The sequence below is a fragment of the Paramormyrops kingsleyae genome, chromosome 2 (genome assembly GCF_048594095.1).
Source record: "Paramormyrops kingsleyae isolate MSU_618 chromosome 2, PKINGS_0.4, whole genome shotgun sequence".
NCBI classification, from domain to species: domain Eukaryota; kingdom Metazoa; phylum Chordata; class Actinopteri; order Osteoglossiformes; family Mormyridae; genus Paramormyrops; species Paramormyrops kingsleyae.
Window position 1 is genome coordinate 4,627,981 of NC_132798.1, and position 20,256 is coordinate 4,648,236.

The 20,256-nt window shown below is 41.8% G+C and overlaps 2 protein-coding genes across 2 annotated transcripts; both read right to left on the reverse strand.

The window, feature by feature from the left end:
* Window positions 1-112: 112 nt before the first annotated feature.
* LOC111857520 (gamma-glutamyl hydrolase) lies at window positions 113-6,727 on the reverse strand. The gene is made up of 9 exons (XM_023838466.2): window positions 6,165-6,727; window positions 5,941-6,055; window positions 5,530-5,580; window positions 5,054-5,138; window positions 3,648-3,786; window positions 2,900-3,006; window positions 1,166-1,259; window positions 867-1,004; window positions 113-423 (listed from the first exon to the last, which is right to left on the reverse strand). The coding sequence occupies exons 1-9, from the start codon at window positions 6,259-6,261 to the stop codon at window positions 305-307; spliced, it is 945 nt and encodes a 314-aa protein (XP_023694234.1). The 5' UTR covers window positions 6,262-6,727; the 3' UTR covers window positions 113-304.
* Window positions 6,728-8,608: 1,881 nt separating this feature from the next.
* Window positions 8,609-12,918, reverse strand: LOC111857477 (dual specificity protein phosphatase 26-like). Its single transcript, XM_023838388.2, has 4 exons — window positions 12,582-12,918; window positions 11,422-11,586; window positions 10,234-10,445; window positions 8,609-9,605 (listed from the first exon to the last, which is right to left on the reverse strand). Exons 1-4 carry the CDS (start codon window positions 12,593-12,595, stop codon window positions 9,406-9,408), a joined length of 591 nt encoding a protein of 196 aa, XP_023694156.2. The 5' UTR covers window positions 12,596-12,918; the 3' UTR covers window positions 8,609-9,405.
* Window positions 12,919-20,256: the final 7,338 nt, after the last annotated feature.

Sequence of the window (20,256 nt, forward strand, 5' to 3'; positions counted from 1 at the left end):
GGCCGCTGTCTGATTTGATGCTTTGCCATAAGCAAGAGTGATTGAAAAGATCAAAAATTGAAAACAACCTTCCTGAAGGCAGGAAAATTTGCAGCAAATAATCAAGGGAAAAGACTATTAACAATTTTATTGGTTGAGGTAATGACGTTCAGACTCCTTCACTATCTGTCCACTTAATGATTCCATTATCAATCAAGATGTAAATCTACTCATTCAAGCAGTACTAAGTGCTTAAGGCAAATTAGCTGCTGAACATTCAATCCAAAACAACAGCAGAACGTACAGCACATTCTCTGTCCCTGGCTCAGAAAAAGTAGCACTGTTCGTATGAGGTGACATTGGCCGTATACACAGGGGTGTAGCTGTAGATGAGAGCTGAGGCTTCATCCTCAGGGCTGGCGAAGTGGTGAGAGCTCTTCCTGGCTGCAAACGGCAAGACTCATCTTCAGTCACATTTGCGCCGATACAGCAGGTGAAAATGGAATCCCAGGTGTACAGCATTGTGTTAGTGATTCTAACTGCAATTGAAATTGTGACTGTGATTCTGCAGATTAGAAGCCTTTGCCTCTGGTCAGAAGGTCAGTGGTTCAAATACTGTTACCAGCAGAGTAATCATTTCACTCTCGGGACCTTAAACAAAAAAAACTGCACCGGGGTGCTGGAAAAAATGCCAGACCTTATGTTCTTACCCTAAGCTTTGCTCTCTTGTCTATATATGTGTGTGTCTTATAGGAGAGCAAGATGGCATATGCAAAAAGTGAAGAAATCCTGTGTACTTGTCCTTGTATAATGATGAATTAAGTACCATGTTAAAATTGGAAGACGACATCATGCATAAAAAGGGGAGGTGCTTTGTGTATATTTACCTTCATTCACAAAAAACTCAGCTAGCAAAGATGACACACGCACTGCATTGGAGGAATGGGGGAACTGCTTCTTCGGGTGCCACTGGAAGCGGTTTACCTCAGGGTGCCACTGCACTCCGTAGAATGGGTACTGCTTTCCTTGTAAAGCACAGGAAAACAATGGAGCACAGATTAATCACTGTGCGGTCCAGCACAGCTGACGTGCATCATTACCTCACCCTTCCCTGTGTCATTCCTGCAGCTGTTTAATGTTTGAAATCCCCAGGAAGGAGTATGAACATTGTTTGGCAAACAGTTACCTTCCATGGTGGAAACAAACACGGCACCATTCTCGGCTACATTTGTGGACAGGATGGAGAAGAATTGTGACAGTTTTTCATCACCTCTGAAGGCCTGTTTGGGTGAATGACACATTACAGCTGTCAAGGTTAAAGCAGTTACAATATTAAACTGACTTATTTTCAAAATGGCCAAATATCCTCACATTTTCCTTTTTAACATCCTACTGACCCCCGATAAATGGTTAGTGCATTTACATCACTTTAATATGCATAATATATGCAGGTTTGCCAACTGTCACGCATCTGCTGTGACACTCACGCTTTCAGACTCTCATGCAAGAAATCTTTCGGCAAATCTATACTATTCCATTATAAACCTAAAATTAGCTACATCAAAAGCAGTGGGGTAGTTTGAAAACTCTACAGACTGTTTACAAGGTAATACAACTAATTATTAAATTTGTGTGCAGACTTGTCTTGAATTGAGAATCTCACGCCAGCCAGCCAAGCAAAGTAGGTAACCCTGCATATGACATACAGTACAGTATCTATTTTATGTGACTGACAGTTCCTATCCCTCCGATTACATAATGAATTACGGCTGGGTGATTGCATATAACCATTAGCTACACACTACACTGATGTCAATTGTAGCACAGAAAGGAAGGAGAAGTGGACTTCTGGTGACGGACACAATGCTGTGCTGTACGACAGCGTGTTTATCTAAAGATCTATAGAGAGGCTAGCGGCTCAAATTCGCCCGAATACAGTCAGTGATGGGCCTCCCCAGGGCTGCATGGAAATGATTGGCTTGATCTCCAGCATTCATCTGACCAAGTCTGCATGAGTGTGATGTGTGAAGGGGAAGAGCTTTGATGGGATATGACTGGCTTTTTGAAAGAGGGGGGGAAAATTGTGGAAAAAAAGTCAAATAAATGAAAAGAATGAGGTCAGTGGGAGCAGCTGCGCAGTCGGCTTCCTTTGGGAGGTCTATAGAGAGCGAGCTGCACTGCATTATAATGCATGTAACACTGGACCAAACTACCTTTTAGTGTTCCAGTATGTGGAATACAAATTTAACATCCTAACAGCCCCCCCCCCCCCACCCAAGATTGTTATCTCAGAACAGACTCATTGTCTATTTGCCGGAACTTCCTCTCTGCTAGATATGAGCAAATGTGCTAAAAATAGGGTGACTGGCCACTCAAAAATCCAAAATGCCACCCCACTGTTTCTGTCATGATATGGTAGAAATGCAGCAGCCATAGTTACACACAGTCTGAAGCAAACAAATGCAGAAAACCGGCGCGCGGATCAGAGGGCTAAGCCCGTCATAGAAAGGTCGCCGGGTCGAGCCACGCGTCGGCAGAATAGTCACACGTCTATGGGCCCTTGAGCAAGGCCCTTAACCCCCCCGGCTGACCCTGTGCTGTGAGCCCCCCAAGCTTCTCTAAGCTGCATATGTGTTTGTGTGTCTCATGGAGAGCAAGATGGGATATGCAAAGAGAGAATGTCCTCCAGGGATTAATAAAGCATCACTACTTTATCAATATTTTTGCATACACCACCCATACCAGCCTCACTTACACTCTTCATTAGCAACTGGACAAACTTGTCATAGGAATACAAAGTAAAGTGCTATCGTGCAGATGTGAATGCGTTAAGGTGCAATTTTGTTTCAAAAAGTGCACAATTGTCAGACAATCTCTAGTCAAAGTCTGCCTTTCTTAGGGATTCGTGAGAGACACGCACCGTCTCAGTGACTCCATAGTGATGGAAGTTTCCAGTCAGAGGCTCATGGGATATGGCCTTCAGCAGATTGGCTGGGAAATCTTTAAACATGTGGCTGGAATGAGCTTCTGGAAGAACCAGAAAAATTTGGTTACATGGTTTGCTCACAGCTGCACTCAATAGCAAGGGCAGACATACGTCATGCAAAGATGTTAACGACATTAAGGTACGCGAAGGCTGCCATTCACCATGGTAACTCTTTATATTGTATAAGCTTCACAGGAATGGCTTCTTCTTGAACAGATCCCAGTATTACATCAGAAATTCTGCAGAATTTCTGCTTGTGCAGTGCAGTACAAAAACCTTTCTTATAAACTTACAAGCATCCAACATCATTATCATTAAAAAAATGAACTTACTATCCTCTGGTTGACTCTTGCGGACAGTATGCATTTTACAATATGTAAACTTTGAACTTAATTACCAACTCTTGCTACAGACATACTGCCATCTAGTGGCTAAAACTACATGCCACTTCTAATGTAAGAATTCCAAATAACATGGTGAAATACGTGTTTCAATTTCTGCACATATAAGCAAAAAGTTATTTTTTTGAAGCATCAACAACAAAATAATGAAGCATCTCTACCATCTGTTATCTTCATAACCTGAACATGCATCACTTTTGCACTCCCGTTGTCTGAGTACAAGTGCGATGACAATAAAGTGAAATGTATTCTACCGATGCACCACTAGACCAGAAACATACCCTCTGTGAGGTTCAGAGGTAGGGCCAAGTTCTCCGCAGTGGTGTTGCTCAGCAGGTTCTCCCCAGCGACCATGACAGTGAGCAGCTGGAATCCCATGCACGTCCCCCACAGAGGGAAATAGTTCCCCATCTTGTTTGCCTGTGGTGGGGAGAGATACATAATAAATCTGCATACGAAGAGGATGCGTTTGTAAACGCGACAGGCAGCTTGGGATTTGGGAGCATCCAGTGTCCCTGTAGCAGTTAGGGGCCTCACTCAGGGGCCCAGAAGAGATATGTTTACTCTGACAGTCACAGGATTTGAGCCCATAACCTTCTAGATACAAGCACAGTTCCAGAACTCACTGCGGTTCACACTGCGCCATAGTTCTGAATAACAACCTGTTTCCTTGCAAGGGCTCATTACTCCTCTCTGGGCTCCAGTCACACCTGCCTCAGCTGCAACTGAAAGCTCTTGCTTTGCGATTGTCAGATTTAACCTGGGAGTGCATGTGATGTGATCACCAGTGCTTGGCTAATTGTGAGCAATCTGTAAAAAACACAACCAAACCAGCTGCATCATTTCATTATTACATCAATCATTACAATGTCATTACAATCATTACAAGTATTAAGAGCTGAGTAACTTGGTAGAGCCACTTGGTGGTGAACAACTAACAAATGTCCTGTACGTATGAGCTTCTGGTTTCATAAGGAGGACAAGCAAGGAAGGAAGGGAGCAGATGCTGTTCTGTAGAAGCAAAAGTACATCTTACACCCACCAGTCTAATCAAACAGTTGACAGATGAGTTGTTATTGTCACACGCCATAGCACCATAGCAAAATGTGTCCTCTGCATTTAACCCATACATTACATCTTGACATAGCAGGGGGCAGCAAATCCAGCAGTACATTACTCTAAGTCAGCAGAGGGGAATTTTATCCACAACAGGCCAGTGTGTATGCAGGTTCTTCGGATAACTTTTCAATTATAAGTGCATGTCCCTAAGCAATGGGCCACCACTGCACACATACAGACCAGCAGGCAGAATTACAGACATAGAAATATCACCGTATTCTGCCATGGACCTTTTATGTGTGTCAGGAGGTGTATAACCTTTGAAAAACTTTATCATTGCTACCAAGTGGAAACAATATGTCACAGCCGACCCTCATCAAAATAATTTATTTGAACACCCACCAGGCATGTCAGTGTGGTTTGGATTCACGTTTTCCCATATTTTGACTGAGCTAGCAAAAATCTGACACAAGAATCCAATGTATGCGAGGTTCTGCCCTTAATTGTCCTTCAGGTGCGAATTCTCGTAAATGGACTGACAGGAAGTGCATCACTTCCCTGTAGCTGCCTAGGAACTAAAATGTGTCTGGAGTGACAGCATCCTCACGTACATTTAAAGTTCACCCACCTTGAGTGCAAGCTGGAAGAAGACGCGAGCCGCTTTGGCATAGTCAGACGTGACGAGGTTTGCAGCCCCGCCAATGTACAGCATCCTGCGGGAGGAGGGGGGAGTCACCGGGCTCAGTCAGGGCTTGGAGCCCACGCCCTCTGCCCCCGTCTCAGAAATCCTGAGTCAGAGATTAACCTCACTAACCCACGAAGCTGGATGACAAAAGGCGAGGGCTGAGAGACGCGTTTCAGTGACATTATGCTGAAGCACATCATGGTCAATCACCAGTATTTATCAGGAATATAATTCCTCCCAGACGACATCTGCCTTCATGCAAGCGATTATAGGCTGCGGCTTCCGAATTAACTGATAGACTTTTTTGAGGGCTTGGAGAAGTTCAGTTTCCAATTTTTTAAATACATGAAACTGCAGGTTATGTAGATGAGAAAAAGCAACTTGAAAATTAAAAATCGGTCCTTCTGATGGAGACCTACCCATTTATTGACTTGAAAATCTTCTCATATTCAGCTTCAGACTGATTCAGCCTTCAGTGAGAAAAGAATGTACAATTTTGAACAACAGGACACCAAGAAAAACATATCTCTATCTATCTATCTATCTATCTATCTATCTATCTATGAAATCAATAGCCAAAAAATTAAATTCAAATCTATTACATATTGTTTATATATATATATATATATATATATATATACACACACACACACACACACACACACAGAGTATCAAATAGATTAAAATTCATAGGCCTGTTTGAACACTGAATGTAACATTACATAATTATGTGGTCCATTTCGGACTTCCATTTAAACTCAAGACCATCCACGTCACGCGACAGTATTACATTTATGAATTAAATGCATATTTATTAATCGAGTTTTTACCTAATAGGCACAACTCTGCTTCCTCCTGATTCCAGATATTTCACATATGTAGCCGGAATGTAAGAATTTCCAAATGGTTGCATAACAGTTTCGTCTACTTCTTGCGTGAGAATTCCTATAATATAAAACAACAAACCGGATGCAGGGTCGTCAAATGATCAATCATATCTTTGGATTAAGTTAATTATTTAAGTTCAACAGGACCCACTCTGCCGATCACGTACCTATAATTGGTCTGTTGTTCACGGGCATCCTGAAGTTTCGAGTCGCTACAGTGTCGCATGTGACACCAAAACAAAGCAGCGCAAAGAGGCGAAACATCTTAAATAACCGTGAGGGCGCCACGGTTACGAAACAACCACTTACTGCAACCGTGGTTCAGATCTTGAGACATTTTATGTGACAGTAATTGGGGAGTGGCTTGTATTTTCAGGAACGAAAAGTACAACTTAGTTGTGTACATTCACAGAGAAGTCGGGAATTTCCCTGGCTTTTTTTGTGGGCGTTAGGCAGCAGTGCTGTAGTTCTCGGTAATGCTGTCCCCGTAGTCGTTTTTTTTTCAAGAGAAGGACGACCGAAGTGAGCAGTTTGTTCAAAAATGGAAATAATCTTGTCTTGTATAATGAGCAAACAAACAGAATGCAGGCAATCGCTGTGTTGACTGGATCTTACCTTAATAACAAACGTAATTCGCGACGTACTTATGAAATGCATGGACAGACACTGAGACACACATACACACACACAGGTTTGTAATTATATCTTTGTGGGGACTCTCCATTCATTTCTATTGGGAAAACTGGCTGGTAGATTAATCACAATCGACTGGTTGCAAAATGGTAAATTTATACACATATTCTGCAAATCATCTCGCAGACCCTCCCCCCCCTTGTGCTAGGAGAAGCTATACATAGAATTAAACTTTTACCCCAAAACTTACTACTTTAATCTCAAAAGTCTATTTGACTTTCAAAACCTTTGAGTTTAATCTCCCCGGTTCACGCATCACCGATGACCTAGCTGGGTCCTTCCAATCCAACACAGTAGCCAAATCTGCACTCCAGAGACACGACTTCATGTATAAACTGCAGAAGTGTGGCATACAGACCTGGCGTCAAGGGGGGGGGGGGGGCATGGACAGGCTTAGCCTGCCTCGAGATACCTCAAGCCCCCCCCCCCCACTGCACCTGGCCTGTCAGATGGGAAGACACATTTCAAACACTAAATAAATACATAAATATTGTATATACATTGGGGGCGGCACAGTGGCGCTGCTGCCTCACAGAAAGGTCCTGGGTTCGGTCCCGGGTCCTTTCCGTTTGGTGTTCGCTCGCTCTCTCCGTGTTCACGTGGGTTTCCGTCAGGGGCTCCGGTTTCCTCCCGCGGTCCAAAACCGTGCAGGGCAGGTAAATTAAATCGGCCCTGTGTGTGTGTGTGTGTGTGTGTGTGTGTGCGCGCCCTGTGGTGTGTTGGCGACTGCCCAGGGTTGGTTCCCGCCCGCGTCCCTTGTTCCCAGGATAAGCTCCAGTCCCTCCCACGGCCATAGTTGGGATTAAGCATTACAGTGATGGATGGATGGATACATTGCAAAAGTAAATAAATAAAAACCTGAAGTGAGATTATTCACTCCATGTTGATATTCACAGCAGTTTAATATGAAACAGGCAAAATGCTTTACTTGGAGGTGGGTGGAGACTGATTGGACAGATTACTGACTGACTAAAATCGACATTCAGCTCTTCTTACAGGTCAGTCAAGTTTGGTTTCTTAGCTTGCCTGAGATTAAAACATAGGCTTTATATGTTTGTGTTTTTGTTAGCAATCGCTAACTTTGTATTAGGCTAATACGTGTATGGTCTTATTTGTGCAAACTAAAATTATGATGTACAACATGAAAGTAGACTTTATGCTGCTTGTGCTGCCCATGGTTCTGACATGTCGTTTTGTCATTTGCTTCACCAGTGAGTGTCTGACAGTTGTTGTTTTTACATTGTCACACCAATATTATTAGTATTATTCTTGGTGAGTTAAATTACACCCCCACCCCATACTATGCATAACAGATCTGGGAAAATGGTTCTGGATGATGGTCTGCTCCCTCACGCCCTCACCGATTTCTACAGATGCATCATATATAACCATGAGGCTCAGTGGTTTAACCTATTGAAGGTTACATCAAATGGTTCTCAACTTGGAGCTGAACTGATGATCTTCAACTTAGAATGTCTTGTCCGTAAGCACAAGCAAGTCTGTTACTTCGAAATATCACCCATCTTCCATAACCATTTACGCAGCACAGGGTCACACTGATCCATCACAGGAAGCACTGGGCAGGGGTCACCCTTCAAGGGGCACCAGTCCATCACACAGCATGGTCAGCAATTCACCTAATTCAGTGCTACGCTGAATACGTGGTTCCTTTCAGCACAGTCACCTTCAACAGGTTTTATTGTCACACTTCCCTTGTATTATTCTGTATAGAAACAGAAGCACTAATAGACTGCAACAAAGAGACGCATTTGCAGGTAATGAATCCTTGTTGTCTTGATGGTTTTGATGTGATTTTCTAACTTCTGCTGTGGAACAGTTGAGATGTCCACAGAAATGCATTCAAGCGGGATTAGAAGTTCTTATTAATTCTCACACAAAGTACAAATTCAGACACAGCGATTTTCAAAAACATTTTAAAATGGCAATACGGTGTTCACAAAGAATTCATTCTGGCCAAACAGTTTACTTAAGTGAACTAGCTTATATAAAGTTTGTACTACTCATTATACAATCTCATAAATAAATGAAATATAATTTATTTATAAAAGGCAGGCCTATAGCTTTTAAAAATGATCTCAGGGGAAATAAATAGCCTACATATTACTCAAGAATTTAACACCCAGCATGTCACAAAAGTGCAACATATCAGACTAGCCAATATTAAAGCAGTAATACAATGATTTTTTTCCCCTTTACTTTTCGAATTCCCATGTACTTCTTACATAATGTGTGTTTAACCGGTAATAACTGCATCTGCAAAATTTGAAACGGGAACGGAAAACTGCACACAACTCTCACTCACGCTTTCTGACTCACGCTCACGCAAGAGATTTTACTGCAAATCTGTATTATTCCCTTATAAACCTAAAATTAGCTGCATCAAAAGCGCTGGGTAGTTTGCAAACAGTAGAGACTATTTGCAAGGTAATAAAACTGTTACATGCACGTAAATGATTGCGCAGACTCGTCTCGAAATGAAAATCTCACGACAGCCAGCTGACCAAAGTTGTCAACTCTGCATCAGTATGCAGGGCAAGTGCATTAGAAACTATAACCTCACGATTATAATATTACGTTTTCAGGCACAGATTAATATCCTATATTTTCCAAAGTCTGTATTTGCTGGATTTACGAAATGCACAAGGCGAGCTTTACATTCGCCGTCGTGCTGCATTTCTTTCGTCCAGTATGCCCTTAGATTCTACGGCCGTAGCGGAGGTTGGTGTCCAGCACGGTGAGCTGCCGCAGGAAGCCGCGGTTGGGGATGATGCCGCGCCGGTCCTTTACCGTCTTGATGGCGTCCACCAGAGTCATGTGCTCCCGGATCATCAGATAAGCCAGGACCAGCGTGGCCGAGCGACTAACTCCCACTGCACAATGTACCAAGATTCTCCCTGCATAGTCCCATGCGTGGTGGTCGGGCAAAAGGGAGAAGAGTCACATTTTAATAGACTTATTTAAAGTGAGTATTGAACTATCGATCTACAAATATACCTCTTAAGTATTTATGCAGTACATGATTTATTTGTAGCCTAGATTTACCCAACAAGCTCTGAATCACAACGAAAATACAACATGCAGCTATAGCCAAAAAGGCACTATAATATGTCACAACAGGGCAAAAAATATCCTATTTTAACATGGTTTTATTTCGAACATAGTAACAAATAGGAAATAGGAACAAAACCTCAGTTTAATGTTAATCATATTGCCTCAGCATAATTCAAATGAACATAACTTAGAGCAAAACTAAACACTTAAAGCGATTCAGTGTCTTTGAGGAAATATACACAGCTACTTAGCACGGTATGTTCTCTAATGGAAATTCCAGCCGGAACCAGAGTACCCTGTCAGCTCAGTGTTTACTGGTATGAAAAATGCTACTGAAGATTTTTTAACCAATAACTGAACTGGAAAACCCAAACCAACACACCAGTTTGGTCATGCAAATTCGTCTTTCATTTTTCCGCGTGCAAGATGATCATGCTTTGCACGCGTGTAGTCTGCAGACTCTGCACGCACCTCCTCCACTAAGGGCCTGGTGAATGAAGTCGGCCGCAGGGGTGAAGTTGACACTCATGTCGAAGGTGGGTGAGTCACGCGCTTCGATGCCAAGGTAGGTGATGCACATGCCTTTATAATAATCTGCACCACTGCGCCAGTTGCTGTGCGCACAGTTCAGGATATGGGTGATCCCAAGTCTCGACAACTCACTCCGACTTGAAGCTATGCCCCTATTTTGGAAAAAGTAAATTAAGTGCAAAAAATGCAATTCAAATACTCGCCAATAAAACTGAACAAAATAAATCTAATGAACGACTCGATAGTGCAATGTACCAGCAAAGCTCGTGCAGGCTTGCACTGGAGAAGCAGGTCACAACACAATAGAAAGAACTATTGTAGTTCTTTTATACCTCATCCCGTCCAGGGCCCTGCCTTGCGTCAAATTCGCATAACATCCCCTAAACAGGATACACCCGTGGAAAAAACTGAGACCACTCTATATTTTTAAATAAATCTGCATTTTTAAATCATGGTTTAATTGCGGTTCTGCTGGCAGAGGCTGCGCTGAGCAGCGAGATATGCTTTCTGGTTTCTAAAATTTCTAAGACAGCACTACACAGGAACTAGGTGAAGCAGGAGACACTGGGAACGACCAGAAACCAGCCAGGTAGCGACATTCGAATGCCAGAGATGGCCATTAACTTATCTGACAGTTTCTCATGATTCGCAGGATGACATCCAGTGACCTTCGAAAGTAATGGGAAACATTAAGTGCAGGTGTGAGTTGCACTGCTAGGACAGTTTGTATCAGGTTCCTAGAAGCAGGACTAAGATTCTATAAAGCAAGGAAGAAGGAAGAAGCCTTTCATTAATGAGAAACGTCGAAGAAACAGATTGAAGTTTGCAGAAATATATATATTATTCACAGACGCACACCCATAAATTGAAAAATGAGTGAAACAAAAAAATGTGCTGTGGTCTCTTAATTTTTTTCCGCGGCTGTATATAGTGACCAGGTGGATTCTATGCATAAGTTTTTCTTTTAAATGTGATTTTGGATATTCGATCTCTTCCACTAAAGCGATTAAATGAGCAGTAATTGTTTAAAAGAGGTGCTTAACACTCTGTACTTTCCGTGTTTAGATAACAAATCAACAGGGAAGTAATGCGAAGTGTCAGACGCAGCAATGCTGCCGTACTACTCACTGATCTCCCAGGTACAGGTTGGGCCAAACTTCGTCCGCGTGGTTGTGGATGCACTTCCCCGTATACAAAAGTTGCTCAAGTTCCAGAATTGTCATCACGGGTGAGCTGCCGGCCGACTCTCTCACGGGCAGAGACTTACTAAAACTCGACACGTAGGCCATTCGGCTATATTCAAGAGACGAGACTACGTTCAGTTAAAATCGTATTATCAAAGGAGTATTTTTCACAATTTTGTATTAAAGGAGCTAATCGTATACAGACATTATCTCTCAGATACATAGTAGTCTTTCGGTGTTGAATAATAATGGTGAAAAGGGTGAGTTCAGCACAAGTAGTACATCAGGCGAAATGGGACATTTAAGTTTCGGCCTATATGCTATACTTTAAAAAATCAACAACCAATGGAAACAAACAGTGCTAAAATCATGCTCCAATAGGGCTTGGCCTTCAGCAACTAATTCCATTGGTGTGACATTTTTATGATGGATGTGTTCAGAATTTCACGCTGTGTAGCGCAACCGCACAGCAAAAGGACCGACAAACGAAATAACTCTTTTTAAAGGTAAGGCTGCTAGAAGCATGCAATAATATGTATTGTTTAAAATGTTGTATTTCAGTAAAAGAGGACTGGAGATTGTTTTAAAAATAAAGCACAATTTTGAAGAAAAAAAAAATTATTTTTTTGTTTCCTTTTGTCTTTAATGCTGTCCCACTTTTGCTGAAGGTGCTATTAAGAATGGGACAGTACTTTTCAGGTAAAATCGGATACATTTTTACATGAAAATAATGTAGATCGGGGTTGCCCAACTCGCCGATCGAGATCGACCTGTGTTTCTAGGTAGATCACGATACGATAAAAGGAATAATACTTTGTTTCATTGGTGGCGAACCGGTCAATCCGATCGGCCGAAAATACGAAGGGAAACCCCCACCCCGCCCCGTCCAAATGTCAGCCAAATATACCAAGGAATGTTTCATGGAGATTTAAAGATACTCATGAAGTGAACAAGAACACAATTACTTATTAAGTAGTTGGATCTTGTAAACAAAGTGTTTACAATGACTTTATTTATGGTTTGTTTTCTTGGTCAATAAAATATTGCTTGTGCAATTAAAGCATATATTGCCTGTATACAAAAAAACCCATTGTCCTACTTTACCTGAACAAGCTCATCAAGAATTCAGAGGCGCCTTTCCGTGTGCTATCTATCCCATTTAACTCTTAAATATTACATAGAGGAGACATGCAGCTAATAGAAAAAAAGATTAGTTTGAGGATATGGGTTTCATGAGATTTACCAAAGTGGTCCACTTTCGCATAGATCACCGTGTATATTATATTTTACATGCACATACACGGACAAAAACATGTAATCAGCTAAAACCATGCATCAATGCTATCTTTATAGTGAACCAGTCCTCAAGTAGGCCATCTTTAACCGAATATAACAGATGACCGTGCTTTTTGCTTTCTTTCTGCGCTCGCCTTTGCACCCCACGACGCGCATTACCCCGTTAATGTCGCATTTTCTGCTGAAGTCCGCGAGCAGACGGAAGAAAGTTCCAGCAGGCTATGCCATCCCGGCTATTTTAGGCACTGTCCATGATAGGGGGTGCTTACATAAAAAAGCAGCAAGTCATGCCAACTGTGTAAGCTTAATGCGGTGATATCCTGTTTTGAGTTAGGTACGGCTAATTAAACCGGCTATTTGGCTAATAATGTCCATCCGTCAGTCCATCTTAAGGTCGTTTCTCCGACGCTAATGCACATTTGATTCTTCAGTTTTTTATGTAAAGTTTTCCTTAGATTCGATTAGACTCAATTTTATTGTGATTGCACAAAGTACAAACACAGAGTTACTAACTCTCACACACCTGGCGTGACACTTACGCTTTCAGACTTTCACGCAAGAACAAATCAATATTATTCCATTATAAACCTAAACTTAGCTACATCAAAAGCGTTGGGGTAGTTTGCAGACCCTACAGACTATTTACAAGGTAATCAAACTGTTACATACGTATAAATGCGCGCGCAGAATTGTCTCGAATTGAAAAATCTCATGGCAGCCACGTGACCAGAGTTGGCAACCCTGCGCTCAGACCACGAAATGCAGTTTTTCGTCTAATCCGAAAGATGTGAAGAATAAAGACAGAAGCGAGGAAAGAACAGAGATATATAAAAAGGAAGAGATATAAAAATTATCAATGAGTGGAGTAGATGAACATAACTTAAATAACTACAAATTAGCTAGAGAAATGCCTAAAGAGTGAACAGTCTATGGACTGGGGTGGAAGGAATCTCCAGTGATGCCGACCCTGGAGCGCTGCTGTTCATAAGGGGGATACTGGGGGGCACATGAGTACATGAGTGTGGATAATGGTGATTAGTCCAGTTACAGAGTGGTGTGCTGATTCTAAGGTCAGTGAGTCTGGAGACCAGTTTTCATGGGCTGACTGTTGAATGCTGACGTGAGATCCACAAACAGTAAGTATCTTTGGTGTCCAGGTGTGTCAGAGCGTAGTGTAATGCAATGGAGACAGTATCCTTCATTGACCTGTTAGTGTGGTAGGGAAACTGGTCTGGGGGTAGAGGACAGAATTGTAAACAAATTATTCATTTATTTTTGTGCAGTTCAAAAGCCTTTCTTCTAAACTTACAAACATCCTTCCCAAAATATCATTATCGTTTCAAGAAATAAACTTCAGGTTGACAGGAATCTATTTAACAATACATAACCTTTGAACATGATCATAAACTTTCACTACAAACATACTGCCATCTAGTGGCTAAAAAAAGCTACGGACTAGTTCTACTGTAAGTATTCTTATTGGCAAGGTGGAAAAGATGTTTCGATCGCAGCACATATAAGCAAAAATGTTTATTTTATACAATAAACAATAAAGCATCTCTATCGTCTTATCGTCATAATCTGAACATACATCACTTTTGCACTATTTTGCAATTTCAGATGCGATATTGCTTTTTGTAGTCTTGAGTAAAGGTGCAAAGATAATTAAGTGGAACATAAACTAATGATGCACTACTAGAGCAGGTGAGTAATTTCCCGACGTACCATCGGTGAGATTCAGAGGTTGGACCAAGTTCTCCTCAGTGATGTTGCTAAACGGAGCCACCATGCAGCCTCGCTGAATATGTGGTTCCTTTTAGCACAGTCACTTTCAACAGGTTTTATTGTCACCTTGGCTTGTATTATTCTGTACAGAAACTGCAACAGGTAATGAATCCTTGTTGTCTTGCTGGTTTCGATGTGATTTTCTAACTTCTGCTGTGGAACAGTTGAGATGTCCACAGAAATGCATTCAAGCGGGAATAGAAGGAGTTCTTATTAATTCTCATACAAAGTACAAATTCAGACACAGCCAATGATTTCAAAAACATTTTAAAATGTCGGCAATACGGTGCTCACAAAGAATTCATTCTGGGCAAACAATTTACTTAAGTGAACTAGCTCTTATATAAAGTCTGTACTACTCTTTATACAATCTCATAAATAAATGAAATACTAATAGCTTTTAGCAATGTACCACAGAGAAAATGATTTGTTTTAACCAAAATTTAAACAGCCAGAATATTTTAGTATTCCCATGCACTGTGTTCACTAGTGGTCAAAATTTTGGTAACACTTCCGATTTTTAGAGATTGCAGAATTTTATTATAGTTACTCCAGTTACTTATTTAATCGTAAAAAGTACGATATTGGTAAACATTCTTTGATTCTTTATAAACATGACTGCACAATATTCAACTAGTAATTTTATGTATTGTAATTTTTTAGTAAGTGTAATGCCAAAAATACTAGGTTTTCCCACAATTCCGACCACTAGTGTACATAAAGTGTTTAGCTGGCTACGATCGCATCTGTAAAATTAGAAAACAACAGCTTATATTTGCTGGATTTGCGAAATGCACAAGACTCGAGCTTAAATTCGCCACAGCTCCGTCGTGCTGGGCGTCTTTTTAAACAGGAACGGCACATGGTCTGTAGCGCACTGAAGAAGGCTTTATTCCGAAACATGCCTGTGTCTCTTTTTGTTATACTTGATTGCGTCAGAGTCCAGCACTCTGTCAGTTGTGTTATAGTACGAAGCCTGCAGTGCGACTGCGACAGTGCGTCCAGTCTGCCCTTAGATTCTACGGCCGTAGCGGAGGTTGGTGTCCAGCACGGTGAGCTGCCGCAGGAAGCCGCGGTTGGGGATGATGCCGCGCCGGTCTTTTACAGTCATGATGGCGTCCACCAGAGTCATGTGCTCCCGGATCATCAGATAAGCCAGGACCAGCGTGCCCGAGCAACTAACTCCCAATGCACAATGTATCAGGATTCTCCCTGCATAGCCCCATTCGTGGTGGTCGGGCAAAAGGGAGAAGAGTCACAGATTTATTCATTTAAGTACAGGGTAGATACATATTTGTTATCTGCTTTATTAAATTATCTATAAATACAGCTATGGAAGAAATTAAGAGACCACAGCACAGTTTTTTTGCTCATTTCTCAGTTTATGCGTCTCTGATATACACACACACTGCAACCTCTTTATTCTCGGTTTCTCATTGATGAAGGGCTTCTTCCTTGCTTTGTGGGACTTCGGTCCTGCATCTAGAAATATGATACAAACTGTCCTAGCAGTGCACCTTCCTTTTGAAGGTCACTTGATGTCATCTTATAATTTATGAGAAACTGTCGGATAAGTTGACGGTCACTTCCACCCTTTACCTGGCTGGTTTCTGGTCGTTCCCAGTGTCTCCTGCAAAAATTTTGAAATTTTGAACCTGGAAGAAACCTGCTGCCCAGAGAGGTCTTCTGCCATCAGAACCAGGATTAAACCAGGATTTAAAAATGCAGTTTTGTTTAAAAATAAAGAGTGGTCTCTTTATTTGTAGCTCAGATAAACCCTACAAGACACCGAATTGCAAAATCACAAATACAACCCAACAAGCATTCATGGCCAAAAAGGCACTATAATGTCGACAAGGAGGAGGCACTGACTACAGACCACCTCAGGGGTGAGAACCTGAGTGCAGCCATGTGGCAGGTGACACCTCAGCACCACACCAGTCCGAATGGACCAATGTGAGTTTTTTTTCCAATAGCTGGAGTGCCAATCCTGCCACCAACCCCCAAGTTTTTCCCTGTAGGTTGGAGGACCTCCTTATAGAGCTGGATGTAGATTAACATCATACTCAGGACAAAGCAATTGCAGGTTAAGGGCCTTTGCTCAAGGGCCTGACAGAGTAGAATTACTCCAGGTATTCACAGGATTTGAACCAGCAACCTTTGCAATTACTGGCATAGATCCCTAGCCTCAGAGCCACCACTCTGTCCTGGCAAAAAAATAAAAAATCCAGAACAGAGAAACCCAAACCAACAGACGGGGTTGTGCAAAACTCTTGTACTGCTTGTACTGTTTAGCGCTAATTCACATATTATTTTTCTATTGGAAGATGACTATAGTCTGCAGACTCTGCACGTACCTCCTCCACTAAGGGCCTGGTGGATGAAGTCGGCCGCAGGGATGAAGTAGACGCTCATGTCGAAGGTGGGTGAGTCTTGTGCTTCGATGCCGAGGTAGGTGATGCCTATCGTCTTATAATAATCCGCATTATTGTGGTGCTCGCTGTGCGCACAGTTCAGGATGTGGGAGATGCGCAGCCTCTCCAGCTTGCTCCGAAATGCTGGTATGTCCCTACCGTGGATAGAGTATGCCTCTTAAACGCAAAAAATAGACCATTCCAGGTATATGTCACTGAAACTAGACAGTACAAAACTAATAAACAACCACCAGTGAGGTAATAAGCTTAAATTGGAGACACACGTAACGTCACATGAGAAATTTTGTAGTTCCAATTTAATATGTCCTAAAGATTTGATAGCTGATTATTGGTCTGCCGAGGCCCCTGCCTTTGACTGTCACTTGATCTACATTGCACCCAAGCCCTACGGCTCCCCCTGCAGGTGGTGGGCCCACAGGACGACTCTCTCCATGGGTAGAGGCCCATGCCTTCGTGCTCCCTTCTGGCCTGGCTTCAGGGCGGGGCCCCAGTCTCCCCAATCTGAATGGGGTCACACTGTCCTTTTTGGCCGTTGTCACAGGGTAAATGAATAGTGCTTCATCTGGCTGCTCACCTAGGACCAGGTTGCCTTGGGAGACCCTATCTGGGGCAACTGGCCCTGACAACGTAGCTCATAGGATCACAGAGGTGAACTAATCCCTCCTGCAGGATAAGGTCCAAAAGGAACCAGTCAAGGTGGTTTAGGCATCTATCTAGGACGTCGAACCAGGATTATATCTCTTGTCTGGCCTGGGAACGCCTTTGGTATCCCCCAGAGAAGCTGGAGGAAGTAGGTGGGGAGAAGGAGGTCTGGGCATCCCAGCGTACACTGCTGCCCAATGACCCAATCCCAGAGAAGAGGCAGATAATGGATGGATGGAGACTATGCGTCATACCATTTTGGGTGTAACCTATCCTGTGCTGTCTGAGAGAGGCTCCAGCTTAATGGATAGAAGGTGAATTCTATACGTATGATTTCTATACTTATGATGGTCATTCTATCTTGACATTTTAAGCGAGTAAAGGAGTAAAGCAGTGGTGATTGTTTAAATAATAATAATAATAATAATAATAATGCATTTTATTTATATAGCACTTTTACATGAACTCAAAGACACTTACAGAGAAAGTACACAAAAAACAGATTAAAAAACACATTATGCATATGGAAGGTTAAATGCCTTAGCAAAAATAAAGGTTTTTAGCTTGGTTTTAAAATCTGAAACAGAGGTCGATAAACGGATGGCAGTAGGGAGTGAGTTCCAAAGGCGGGGAGCTAAACGGGAGAATGCACGGTCACCATAGCGATGTAATTTGGAAGGGGGGATGAGGAGAGAACCAGTGGAGGAAGATCTAAGACTGCGGGGAAGCTGGTAGGGTAGAAGCAGAGCAGTAAGATATGGTGGACCTTGATTATTAAGAGCTTTAAAAGTCAGAAGCAGCATTTTGAAATGAATGCGCTCTTTTACGGGGAGCCAGTGCAGGCTTTGCAGAACGGGTGTGATGTGTTGATAGGAGCGGGTGTGAGTAAGGAGGGGGGCAGCAGAGTTCTGAACTATCTGGAGTTTATGGAGAGATTTAGCAGAGACACCAGCGAGTAATGAGTTGCAGTAGTCAAGATGGCTAGAGATACAGGCATGAATGAGGGACTCGGCAGCAGAGTTTGAAAGATATGGCCTGATACGGGCGATGTTACGGAGGTGAAAATAAGCTGTTTTTACTGTGGCACGAAGGCGTGCGTCAAATGAGAGGGTTGGGGTCAAAGGTGACACTAACAGTTGCTTCACACTCTGTGTTTTCCATGTCTACACTGGTGGTCAAAATTGTGGAAGCACTTACATTTTTGGCATTACGCTTTAAAAAATACTACATAAATATTGGCGGTAATGTTTATAAACAATCAAAGAATGTTTACAAATATCATACACTGGACAATTAAATAAGTAACTGGAATAAAGTTCTGCAGTCTCTAAAAATGGGCAGTGTTCCCACAATTTTGGCCACTTCTGTAGATATATCAACATAAAGGTATAAAGGCAATGAGAACAGTCAGATGCAGCAATGCTGCCGTCCTACTCACTGATCTCCGATGTACAGGTTGGGCCAAACTTCATCCGCGTGGTTGAGGATGCTTCTTCCCGTAACCAGAAGCTGCTGAAGCTCCAAAACGCTAAGCGGAGGTGAGCTTCTGACTGACTCTCTCATGGTCAGAGATTCCGGATAACTTGACTCATAAGCCATTGGATTAAAGGGACAAGACTATGTTCGGTAAATAGGCTATATATTAGCAAGAACGTTTTTCCTTACAAATTTGTATTGAAAAAGCTAGTCATATAGACGCATTGTCGGTGATATTCACATTATTTTATCAATATTAGAACATTTTAGAAACATTATGACAACCTAACATATAAGCCTATGTATTGCATATTTTACACACATACGAAAGTTATTTTACCAGCTAAAAACATGCTGTTTTTAAGAATCAGTGCTACCTGCAAAGGAAACCAATTCTTAAATTGGCCTGTACGATGAATATAACAGATGACCGTGTTTTTCTCTTTCTTTCGGCATTCTCTTTTGCACACCGCAATGCACGTACCTGTTACCAGTCCCAGGTCAGATGGAAGAAAGTTCCGGCAGGCTACACTTTACCATCCCGGCTATTTTAGGCACTGTCCATGATCGGTGGTGCTTATATATATATAAAAAAGGAGCAAGTCATGCCAAGCTTAATGCGGTGATATCCTGTTTTGAGTCAGGTAGGGCTAATTAAATATTTATCTAATAACATCCATCAATCCTTCCATCTTCAGATTGCCTCTCTGGCACAGATAAGCTTTCATTGTTTAGTGTTTTTGTAAAACTTCGAAAGGTGACAGAATATCAACAAAATATTTATATATAAACACGCGTGAGTAAAAAATGTCAATTACACAGATTAAGCGTTTTGGTACTACCAAAATGGATTTATTCCTACCTGTTTTGGTATAACTGTCTCACAGTTAAGCTTCTACTATCGTTTCCTAAGGATGTTTCAAACAAACATCGCATTCACAGTTTACAGACAAAATACTATGCACAAGATGATTGAAGATTAAATACACAATTTACCAATTGCTATTTAAATATACAGATTTTACTCAAAACCCTTTAAAATGTGCGAAAAAGTATTGTTTGGCAGTGGTGCACTGTTACTGTAAATATATGTGTATTTTGGAAAAACATCTACATATATTGTATACATCAAAATACTTTACACA